Raw genomic sequence first — 12,054 nt, 5'->3', positions numbered from 1 at the left:
GAGTAGAGCAGACTGCAACCCCTGAGCAGGACACCGTCCTCTGGGGATGTCACCGACCCCTGGGGATGTCACCGACCCCTGGGGATGGGCACCGAGCCCTGGGAACAGACACTGAGCCCGGGAAAAGTCATCGATCTCTTCGCGTGTCACTGAGCCCTGGGGACATCATTCACTCCTGGGGACAGGCACCAAATCCCTGGGCTGGGCTCTAAGCACCTGGGCCGGGCATTGACCCCCTCAGTCCCAGACAGGGCACACAGGCAGCAGGTGGGAGGGCCAGCATGGGCAGGAGGTGGTGGCCGTGGCTGCAGAAGCCTCTGCACCTCGTGGAGGCCACGTGCTGGGCGCGAGGTTGGGCGACTGAACCAGCCCTCTCAAGGGCCCTGTGCCTTCCATGTCCCAGCTCCAGGGCTAAGAGCACATCCCACCTGTGCTGCCTGCCCATGGCATGGCCCACGGTGGGAGAAGCTCACACCCCCCTGGTTAGGGACACACCAATGCTGCCTTGTGAGCCTCAGCTGAGCCCATGCACCCTCCTGAGGGTTGTGGGATCCAGGAAAAACGCTGGTGCCATTGGGATCAGTGCTGTGGCTGCTGCCCAAGTGTGGTGGGTCTCAGTGTGGGAGCCTCATGCCAGGACAATGCCATGCCCTGTGCCCTGCAGAGCTCCATGGTCTGTCCTGCTGCTGGGATTCATTTAGGACAAGAAAATGTGCTGCAATATCAGCTCTCTGGAAGTTTGCCCTCTCCTCTTCTGTGTCACCAAGCACAATCTGAGGCTACCTGGGAATTCATTAAACCTGGCTGCACCTTAGAAACTTCCCTTCAGCCTTACTGGCTCCCACGTGGCAGCACAGCAGGCACCCCTCTGCAGTGTGTGGCACGGAGCACCCCAGGGCTCATTGGGGACCACAATGAGCACCCTGTGTGTGCACGTGGTGGCAGCAGAGCTGGGGGTGCAGAGCCCTGCTGGTCCCCTCTGCACCCTCACCCCCACTCCAGCCTCCTCAATCCGGGGACATTGGCCTGTGCCCGAGCTGGGGACAAGCCCAGGGAATCCTGGCTCAGCTCTGCGCCAGCAGCTGGGGCAGCGTCACCCACACATTGGGCACCATCAGCTGCTTGGACATCCCTCACCCACAGCAAACATCACTGAGGGAAAACCCTCGGGAGATCCATGACCTGCCGTGGGACATGCAGGGAACAATGTGCTTCCCTCCCATTTTTATTGGAGTCACTGGGGAGAAGCCAGGCTCTGTGGTGGTGCGGTTTCCCTTTCCCTGGTGCAGTCCATGTGCTGCAGGAGGAGAGGGCAAGTTTCCAGGGCTGGGGAGATGGATGTGATGTGGCCCCCATGGATTTAGAGCAGCCTCGTGCAAGCATGGGGGTCACAGACCTTTAATAACCTCTGCAAGATCCGGGGCACAGCTCTCCCTGAGGGATATAGAGGAACAAAACCACATAAACACAGAGGGGGAAAATCGCATACAAACATGGAGGGGGGAAATAATACATGCAAACACAGCTTAATCTTTGCACGAGCTGTGTGCAAAGCTGGATTTTGCCAGGGCCCTTCCCCGATCCCGATCCACAGGGTCCGAGGACGCCGGGAGCCCACACGTGGTGCTTCCCCTGCTCCGGGGTCGGGGGGACACCCCAGCAAACAGCAGCATCCTCCGTGCACTGGCGAAGGACGAAGCAGCGCGGAGACTCCGTGGGCCGGGTTTGGGGGCGATGGATTCCACGAGGGGTGGGGCTCCTCGGGGTGCGCTGGGTTGCGGAGTACGGAAAACCCCGCCCGTAGGACCAGGGCCACGCAGCCAATAAGCGCGGCGGCCCTGAGTGGAGTGATTCTACATCACGGCTCGGGGCCCGCGATTACATCATGTCAGTCCTGCGGGGATGGCGGACGGGCCACGTGGTCGCTCCGGAGTCGCTGAGACGTTTTCCTGAGCGCAGGCTGGGAGGAAACCGCAGGATGAGACAGAAAACAAACCGGCCCCGGGATGGCTGGGCTCTGGCCGCCGAGCCGGCCGGGCGGGCTGGTGCGGCTCCGCGGGGCTCAGGCGCTGGAGCATCTCCCCGAGCGGCACCGGAGGCAGCCGCAGCTCCGGGACGTGCTGTGCCTGAACGGAGCATTCCTCATCTTGCTGGCCCCTCGCTCAGCCAGCTGGGCTCTCCCAAACTTAGACCCCGGGTGTTTCCCACCTGCCAGCACACCTTAGCCCTGCGCTGGAAGCAGCGTGCCATGCTCCGTGCCCAGCCTTTGGCATCCTGCCTGCCCCGGAGGTTGTTTTGTTCTGGCAGAGCGCGGCGTTAATCATTAATTTGTGTCGCAAACAGATTCAAAAGCCTCTTCTCTCCTTCACTGCCTGTAACTTGGCTTTGCCAACTGTCCCTTCCTGAGCCACAGCTTGGGGAGATGCAGACAGGTTTGGTGGCACTCCAGTGCAGCCCCTGGTCCGGGTTTATTTACCCTCAGGTGAAATGGGAAAAGGTAAACGCCCCTGTGGTCATTTCCCATTTGCTGCCCATTCCAGAAAGCAGTGACACACAGCCTGCCCGAGGCTTTTCCCATATGGGGCTCCGTGTCATGCTCTGTGCCTGGGCTTGGCAGCCCACGGTGGAGGGCAGTGATGTGTGGAAGCCCCCAGCCCATGCTGGGAGTTTGCACGGTCGCTGTGGGAGCAGGCTTGGAGAAGAGAAGACCAGCAGGGTTCACAAATCTGGGGAAGCCATGCTCAGTTTGGGAAGTTGGATCACCAGCAGCTGGAGAGGCACAAATGGGAAAAACAAGTCCCTATATGCTTGTCCTGCTATTACACTCTTCCCTTTGCACTCACTCTGGCCCCTGTTGGAGGCAGAATTTGGGGTTAGAGGGATCTTTCCCTCATGAGTGTAACCGTGAGGCTGCGGAGGACAATGCGGTGAAGCTCCTGGAAGGAGCAGCCCCCTGCTCCCACAGCCCCTTGCTCCCACAGCCCCCACTCCCACAGTCCCTGCTCCCACAGCCCCTGCTCCCACATCCCCCACTCCCACAGTCCCTGCTCCCACAGCCTCTGTTACCACAGACCTCTGGCACAGCGCTGGACATTTTTGACCCAGTGCTTTTTGTGTGATTCTGCCCTGTCAGGGTAGCAGCAGCTCCACACCTTTCCCAGCAGAACAGATCCAGGCCAGGAACCTCCCTGAATGTATCTGACATCGAGCCAGGCACATGATCAGCACGGGGTAAACAAGCTGGGGCAGGGCTGTTTAATGCTAGTATATGGCTACAGGGAGGGGAACCCATCTTTCCAGCTATTCCACACCCCCCTTCCCCAGCTTTAAACCATCAGCATGGCTCTCCATGGGCAGGATGGAGGGCACCATTCTGCCGAATAAGTTCAGTTTGGCCAGTGCCACTTCTCCGGGGTTCCTAAGCTGGTGCTCTTCCTTCTCTGCCCATCAAACCCACCATCATAATGGGGATGTTGGAACAAATTCCTGGCTGATGAGTCAGGAATGTGGCCCTTGGATGGGCTGGGAACATCACCCACCACTTTCTAGGTCACCAGGGTGGTGATCCACAGTTGCCCTCCAAGAACTATCAGTTAAGCCCTGCCAGGTGGGCAGGTGTCTCACTGAGCACCCAGGTTGTCACCCGTGTGTCTGCCTGATGTCAGTGTCAAAAGAGGTGCCAAAATTTAATGGGACACGAATTTAGCAGCACAGGCAACACAGCACCGAGCAGAGCACAAGCCACGCAAAGACACAACGAGAAACTGCTGGGGACAAGCCTTCTCCCAGAGGGAATGCCCAGGTTCTGTCACCCAGAGGACACCAGGGACTCCAAATTTTGTCATCTGTTGGGCACCCAAGGGCCACACGTGTCCCCCGTGCTCACTCATTCCCTGTGCTCAGGCCAGGCAGTCGAGCCAAGCGAGTCCCCAGCTGAGAGAGAGACGATAGCACTCCCAGCTCACACTAATAGTGTATTTATTGGAATATCTCACATGCAGGAACCAAGGAGATGATTTCTGGAGCAAGTTAAACAATGGCAGATTAATACAGTTGTCTTGTCCTTAACAGAAACACTTTCTACTTGAATACAGTGATGTTTTAGTGTTGGGTTTCTCTGCTTTTCGTGTATTTTGTTTCTCTTTACATAGTCGATCTCTTTAAACAGTTATGTCCCTTTTCTCCCCCTACCCCATTCCCAAACAAAAAAATATCCAGTATCTTCAGTAAATAAATATTATCCACCTTTATCTGGAAAGCCTACAGCTGTAATATACAGAGAAGCTATTACACAGGTTATGTTTGTAGGGTTAACAACAGCTCATGGGAACATGTAGGGAATGAGGAGCTCATACTCATAAAAACACGGAGCAGGGTGGGAATTTCAGAGTAGTGGGTTTGTCACAGGCTAAAGAGAACCAGCACCAGAGCTCGGCATTGCCCAAGGCCAGCTGGCTCTTGGTGATACACAGCCTCACCTCTCTCCAGGTGAGGAGGAGGTGTGGGGAACCTGGGGCTGGAGCAGGCAGGCACAGCCTGCTCCAGAAGCTGCGGTTTGGGGTGGACGGGTGGAAGGTGCTGTGTGGGCACCTCGTCTCCACAGCCCATAGCAGCAGAAGGGTTACCTCCAACACAGCTCTAAATCCACTCACTGCTTCATTATTTCCATAAAAATAACTGTTCTGAGCTGTGTTTTTCCAGGGGAGGCTCCACAAGGCTTGTGGTCAGCCCTGAGGAGGTAAACAATGACGGAGCTGGATGGGGATGGACGGGGATGGAGATAGCACAAGCAGTTCCCACTCCAGGGCTCCCAGCAGCTGCAGGAGACTCAACAACTCATTGGATGAAACAGAGTGTTGGAAACCCATCTTGTTTGCTCTCCTGGGCTGCACATCCTGTCCCTGTAGGTGACATCAGGAGAGCAGGGAACAGAGGAGCAGGGACAGGCTGTGCTGGCCAGGCTGCGGAGCTCCTGCACAGAGGGACCATCACCCCTGCCCTGGGCCTGAAACCACAGCCCGGATCTGTTCTTCCACCACTGGAGGGAAACATCTCGCCACCACAGCCAGCTCCCAGTCCTCCATTTCAAAGTGGAAATAGCCAATCAAAAAAATGCTGAATGAAGTCAAACAAACAGAACCTCACTAAAAATCCTTCAGCTTAGAGGTGGAAGACCAGCCCTGGGGATGGCAGAGCTGGGTTGATCAGCACATCCCAGAGATGGAGGCTGTGATAATCAGAAGGGAAAAGGTATGTTGGAGGCTACGTGAGGGTCCCAGTATGGACCAGTCTCAGCATTTACGCTGTTCCCTTTAAGAGACACCGTGCTACGTTTCTATGAGCAGTTCTCCTATGAGCCTTGCCTACATCCTAAACACCCTAAATGTCTGTACAGCACATTTTTATCTATTACACCTGCTGAAGATGCAGCTGAAATCCACACACGACAATTAAAAAAAACAGAACCCAGAGGATATATTTAAATAGAAACCATTGAATCCTTACATCTCAGCACATGAAGAGTTAACAGAAGAGGTTAAAAAAACACACTGGAAAGAAAATATATAGACAAAATAAATATTTTAACCTAGAATAGGGAACGATTAGAACTTACAAAGGACCCCAAGAATAATTTAGTGTCATTGAGTGTCAAGCTGTGATTCCTAATATGCCTAGAAAGCACTGGGATGTTATTTCTTATGGAAAGTGGATCAGGCTGCGGCTCCATCCCTGTTCTTGCAAGCGTTGGAGCCACGCGAGTCCTCTGCCCACTTGCACAGAGGAAGTACTTAAGAGTGAAAGCGGAGGAAGGATAAACCGAGAAGTTGGTCTCCTGAAGTGAAAAACCCCTTCCCTTTCCCTCAGACAGTTCCCACCACTCCGGTTTTCTGCAGACCACAAGAGGACAGGGAAGATGAGAGATCCTGATACAGGACATTTGGGAAGCTCTAGCGTAGCTCTTGTATTTGTTAAAGAAGGTTTGGGCTAAACCACCTGTTCTGCCACACACTCTGTTCCTTTTGGTGCTTCCAGCCCCGAGAGCCAAGTGTGGTGGATTTGGGCTCCAGATCCATCCCAGGTCCTTCCAAAAGTACGTTTCCTCCCAAGGAAGGCATCTCCTGGGAGCTGCCCTACTTCCAGCAAAGCCACCACTTGTCCCAGTGCCACCTGCCACCCCCTGCAAGCAGTGCCATGGCTTTCCAGAGGATAATGTAGAGTGTCAGCAGGGACCATGGGTTTCCTGGGGCTGCACACACCAAAAGAGCCCCTTGAGCTCTGCCAATACACACCCTGTATTTTCTCCCAGCTCCAGCCTTCTCATGCCATCTCTTTTCCTCCCAGCTGGAGAGAGCAATCACTGACAGACAGCTCTGCAGAATCTTCCAGAAAGTGAACAGATTCTACCTAAAGCAACTCCTTGGAGGTCCTAGGACAGGTTTAGTGTGACAGAAATAAGCATTAAAAGCACACTCCCCCAGCACCTTTTGGCTGAGGGGTGGGGGATGAAGGGCCAGCACAGCTGCAGCAGTGGGACGCTGCGAGGGCTCGGTGACAGTGACATCCGTGCCAATCTGCACCATCTGACAGCATCCCCATGCCTGAGCAATGCGATTATCTCCTCCGGCTTGGCAGGGAAGCTGGATTAACATGCTTAGAATCACCTGATGTGGCCATTTACAGGGTCAATGTGTTTCAAGGATTTAGAAGAGAAAATACACACTTAAAACACCCACAGAGCTTTCTGCCTTGACAGGAATACCAGCAATTCATTCTGTGCTGGTGAGACTGCTCAGGCGATCACCAGATGCCGTCTGAAATCAAATCAGTGTCGCCACAGAAGTTTCCTCAGGTTTCAGGGAGCTGGTGGCCACATGTGATGTGTTGCAGCAAGCTGGCAGTGCCAATCCCTGAGCATTAGGCTCATCTTATGTTGAGCAGTGAGGGCAGAGGGTGAGAGCAGGAGTGTGCAACGCAGCCAAGGCAGACTGTCCTGGCAGGTTCCATTAGCCACGAAGAAGATGGAATGGGAAAAAGCCTCTGCAGACCCACACAGAAGGGCTTCAACTGGACAGAGGGCCAGCAAGTGGGGAGAAAAGCTTGATCCCCAAGTTATCTCCATCCTTAACATGGTTTTCCCTGTCCACTTGTAAACTGTGCTACACAGAGCAGTGATGAGGTGTCACATCAGTGCAGAGGCGTGGCAGGACAGCCTTGCCTGGGCCCAGCTACATATGGAGGGATCCTGGAAGAGGCTGCAGGCAGGGCAGGACAGAGGAGATGATGAGCAGGGAGGGCACAGAGTGAAACCTGACCTGGGACAGCCTGGAAATCCTGCACCAAACAACGTTTCCCTTCAAAGATTAATGTGTCCGCTGTCAAAGTCCATCAGTGGTGCAATCAGGCATAGGGTAATAGGCTTTGTGTGTCACAATGTCCCAAAGGGGGTGGTCCTCAGAGAGTATGGTATGGGCTGATAAAATGCTGTGCTCAGATAAAAGCTTCTATCACTTGGCCTAGAACAACTTTCAAGAGAGCTTGACACATATCAGCATCCTGGGAAGCTCAGACATGTCAGGTCAGAGGGAGATTGCCTAAACCAAGGAACACCCTGAGGAAGAGGGGCTGGAGCCTGCTGCCTGCACGGGCATTTAGCTGATAAAGTGCCTCTCTGTCAGGATGGGAGATTCTCCTGCCATGCACTGCTCAGCTCTCTCTTTGATCCTGCCATCCTGTGCCACTGGCTTCCTCCCAAGGAACACGCTGGGGGATGCAGCGATGGCTGGAGCTGCCTGCTCCAGCTCCGCCTGTCAGCCCAGCAAGGCAGGCACACATGCTGGAATCCCTTCTGGCAGCCCCAGAGGAGCAGGAATCCTGGCCATGCCTTTGGCAAGCAAGGGAATATGCTTGTTTGCACAGAGACTGCAGCCCCATAGGAGCCGGGAGTTAATGAAGGGCAGAGGGATCAAAGGACGTTCCAAAAATTACAAATAGCACGGTCACAATCACTTCAACACTTTCTTCAGCCTAAAACTAGAAGGAAATGAGGAGTTTCACCTCCAGCACAGGCTGGCACGGCTAATCCCTCCATGGTAACCATCTCCCTCAGTGTTCCATACAAACCTCTGAGGTTTGCCTCTTTTCCTCATCCCTATCCCCAAGAACCAGCATGTCTATTCTACCAGGCATTGCAGGGAATCCAGGAACCTCAGCTCACACCCAATCCATGAGCAAGTCCCATCCATCTGCATGGATGTTTACACCAAGTGCAGAGCTCTACAGTCGCTGAAGAAGGAATCTAAGGTAAAGAGAAAATAACCAAGCTAGTTTAAAAGGCAAACACATCAGGGAAATTCCTGTGTGACAATGGTCTCTCAAAGAGCGAGGTGCTTCCTGTGCCATCGTTAAAGCATCCATTTAGCCCAGCATTTTCCATCCTTATCAACTGCCAGAGCTACTGGACATGGCCAACAGACTGCTTCAAATTAGAGCAAGCCCAGATAAAACACAAGGCAAAAAATACCCTGTGAGATTTAGAAATGAAACGCCACAGAAAGTGGGGAAAAGCGACCACCATATGGTACCAGGAGATGTGTGAGTGGGAGAGTAAAGGATTTTAACTTGTGAAGCACATGTTGAAAGGGGAACAGTTGTTCCTTGCTGTCGAATCCAACACGAAAGCCAATACATTAACATTTTATCTAAAAATAAAGACACACTCCTCCTGAACATTCCAGCTCAGTCAATTACATGCTGACTGACAGAGCCGTCTACTTGGCAGGACCTGCCTACAGAAGAGGATGATCCCTACATAAATTGAAGGGCAAGGCTGCTCTCTCCCCCCTGGGCTTTTGTTTCAGCCCAGTGTGACGTACTCGTGCATTCTGAAGGGGTTTTCAGCATCAAGAGCTGGTTTTGTGCAGCTGGGACAGGAAGGAGGGGATTAAGCGAGTGCTGGAGAATCGTGGTCTGGCAGGAATAGCGTTGGATTTAAATAGAAAGAGTCAGCTTGTGGGGGTGGATCGTTTGGGGAGGGAGGGAGGGAGAAGCAAACTATGGAATGGGGGGGATGGGGGTCGTTGTTAGCCAAGGACTGTGGAGGACAAAGTGGCCGTACGGAGATATTCTCTGGCGGAGCACAGGGGTGGGAGGGTGGCTCTGTGCCATCTTCACAGTGCAAAGAGGGCGTCCTCCGAGCGCTCCTGCTTTTTCCTGCTGGAAGGATTTGTCGGAGGGGTGGGGGCTTCCAGGGGAGGGGATGGCAGATTGGGAACCATCTCCGCCGCTTTGGCTCGCTCTTCTAAAAATTTGTCAAACTCTGCAATGCAAAAACAGAAGGAAGACAGGTAAGAATTGGGGCCGTGGGTTTGGCCCCAGGGACAGAGGCTGGCAGGGGCGGAAATTCCAGGGCCTGGCATCCTGTCGGGCTGTGTTTGCAGGCACAAATACTGGTACAGCATGACTTCCTCGGGAAAGGGTACAGCTGTCCTTGGAGACACCCGAGCTCAGGCAGCAGCTGGAATCAAACCCACACTATGCCACCGGCTGTGACAGATCCAGGGAAACATCATTCCAAAGGGCTGAGCAGCTTGGGGACACATTCCTGCTGGCACAAACACAGAGCACAGCCAAGGAAGATGGCAGGGAAGCACTTGGAGCCAGGAGGGCTCCCCACACCATAAATATGAACCTTTGCTGTGAAATGCTCTCCTCCTGCTTTTCTGAGCATGGAAGCATTTGCTGGGGAACATCAGGCTGGGAGAAGGCAGCATCTCAGCAGGGATCAGAGCAAATTCCATCTGAGCACTAACCTGAGAATGGCTCATAGCCACGGGCATCTCTGCTTACCTTCACTGGTCACTCCTTCTTCCAGTTCGTTGCCTTTCTGCAATGGGAACAAAAAGGCATGTGAGCACAGGCAGTGCTTCCCCTTCCCTGTCATCCCCTCCACCTTTAATACAACTGGACAGTTTCGACCACTTGTTTCCACATATTAACCATCGGAGCAGGGGGACCTGGGGAAATCACAGGGCTCCCACATCAGGAGGCCAGAGGGGACTGACATTTCACTGCATTGCAGAGCAGGAGAACAAGCACTGAGGTGCTTCTGAAGATTGCTGGTGGATAGCTAAGCTTTCCCTGTTGATCTGAATGTCAGTCCAGCACTGTTTCCCCTTCAGACAGTAATTCTGGTCCAAATCTGAGCTGTGTGAGTCACACACACAGATGGCATCTTTTCTGTCACACAGTCCTTAAAAAAGTCAGGACTGGGGTTTGCATTGTGTCTTCAAGTAAAATGCAGTTTTAGCTGACAAAGGACACGTGCAAAATTGTTTGGGGCCAACATTCCTCCTGTGAGAGTTCATTTTAGGTTTCATACTAAAATATAGCAGCTTTCCTGTGTCCATGCTGCACAAAGACAAGACCAGGGTGAGCTGGATGAGAGATATTGACAGCAGTTAGTGTCTGTCCATGAGAATCAAAAGCTGGGAATGACACAGGGTCACTGCATTTCCACCAGTTTGTGCATTTCAATGTGCATTTCAAATAATGAAATTAGAAGTCCAGGGATAGGCATCCTTGTCAATCTATCAGGATGTTAAAGATGGGTAAAAATACTAGTTGAAAATCTCATGTTGAACCTGCTTTGAAAAAGTAAAGTATTTGTCTATACCTGGCTTCTCTACCAGCAGTGGGAACATACTGACTGGCCTCACAAAGGCTTTTAGAGCCTGAGCATCTCCTGGCTTTCTACTGCATTGAGGTTTCCAAATGTTCACACAGCAGCCTCTTCACAGGCAGAGCTGCTGTTTGTCCCAGTGTACTCCAAAAAGGGTAAGGAAATAACAATTATCTAACCTAACCTGCAACTTCCTCACCTGGGAAGGAGAGAATTGAAATGAGCTGTTAACAAAACAAGGGGGTGGGGACCCAGAGTGAAAAACAAAAATCCAGTCCAAATTTTCACAGGCATCTTTCTGCTGCACACAGGGTGCAATATAGGGTTGGGATGGGGTGCCAGGGACATCCCCAGGCTTGCTCAGGCATTTCCAGGACACTTCTCTGCTTTGTTCCTTTTGAGCAAGTCTGTCCTGGGGATGAGAGATGCACAGAGCTACCTCCATATCTCTCCATCAGATCTTCTCTCCCTCTAAATTAATTTAAATGGCAAAGACAAAAGTTTATTGGTTAAGCAGAGTGGACATGCTACATTTACCATATTTCTTCATCAAAATGAGGCCAGTTTGTAATTAAATTTGAAAATGACTCCTGTACTGAGGTCTGACAAACCTACCTGCAGCTGGAACTCAGTGACATTTCAGAGACAGCCAGCCAGTCTGCCAAAATCAAACACTGAACCCAGAATCTGTTTAAGCACTTCAGGCACCTCTGGAGAGCTGGAGAATTTGCTTCCTTCCCGTACAGCCAGCTTCTCCAGTGCCAGAGCACAGGGCTGACGTGCCAGAGCGTGCCTGCAGCTCTGCTTCCAGAGCTGGGGAATGGAGCCTGAATCCCACAGCTCCCAGCTGGGAGCTGAGCAGGCAGCAGGAAGGGGGTGGGGGAGACCCTAAAGAGTTGGGAGTTTTCTGTCTGAAGCTGGAAGAATGGAAGGAGATGATCCTTGGGGATATGGTGAGCGCAAGTTCAGTTCACTAAAACCATGTTTAAAAGAACCATGTGAATACAACCCAGCACCCACCCCCCAAAATGCACTTGGTTGATTTGAGTCAGATGCTTACACTGAAAAAAAACAAAACAGAATGAATGTGTACTTGTTGTATCCTGCTTAAACCAAATGTGTTTTGGGACAGCAAAACAAACTCCAGGGTGAAGGCAAAGCTACTTTTAGTTCTTTTTGTTTGTTTGTTTGTTGAATAATTACCAGACAATCATAATTTAGGAGAAACTGAAAGTTATAAACACTGAAGAGAGACTGTTATAAATTTTTATTATTACTATTATGAAACATGTCAAGATTGCCTGCCAGTTTAACAAAGACATCTTGATTGGAAAGGAATCTAAGCCCTGATCCAGCATCTCTTAAAAGCATGCCTC

The 12,054-nt window shown here is 52.2% G+C and overlaps 1 protein-coding gene across 4 annotated transcripts in view; it reads right to left on the bottom strand.

Annotated features, from left to right (window-relative positions):
• Nucleotides 1-3,961: 3,961 nt before the first annotated feature.
• Nucleotides 3,962-12,054, bottom strand: part of LOC121672965 (TOM1-like protein 2) — a 56,806-nt gene continuing 48,713 nt past the window's right edge. For all 4 annotated transcript variants that reach the window (XM_042045920.1, XM_042045921.1, XM_042045923.1 and 1 more), the window contains 2 exons: nt 9,847-9,883; nt 3,962-9,316 (listed from right to left, as the gene is read on the bottom strand). In XM_042045920.1, the coding sequence (XP_041901854.1) occupies nt 9,168-9,316; nt 9,847-9,883 (186 nt within the window). In that variant the 3' untranslated portion in view covers nt 3,962-9,167. The remainder of the gene's footprint in view (nt 9,317-9,846; nt 9,884-12,054) is intronic.

The sequence above is a fragment of the Corvus kubaryi genome, unplaced genomic scaffold (assembly GCF_017639235.1).
Source record: "Corvus kubaryi isolate FWS band 111438036 unplaced genomic scaffold, C.kubaryi_AGA036_p1.0 65065, whole genome shotgun sequence".
Taxonomy (NCBI): domain Eukaryota; kingdom Metazoa; phylum Chordata; class Aves; order Passeriformes; family Corvidae; genus Corvus; species Corvus kubaryi.
Note: the sequence above shows the minus strand (reverse complement) of the source record. Positions and strands in the feature narration are given on the sequence as shown.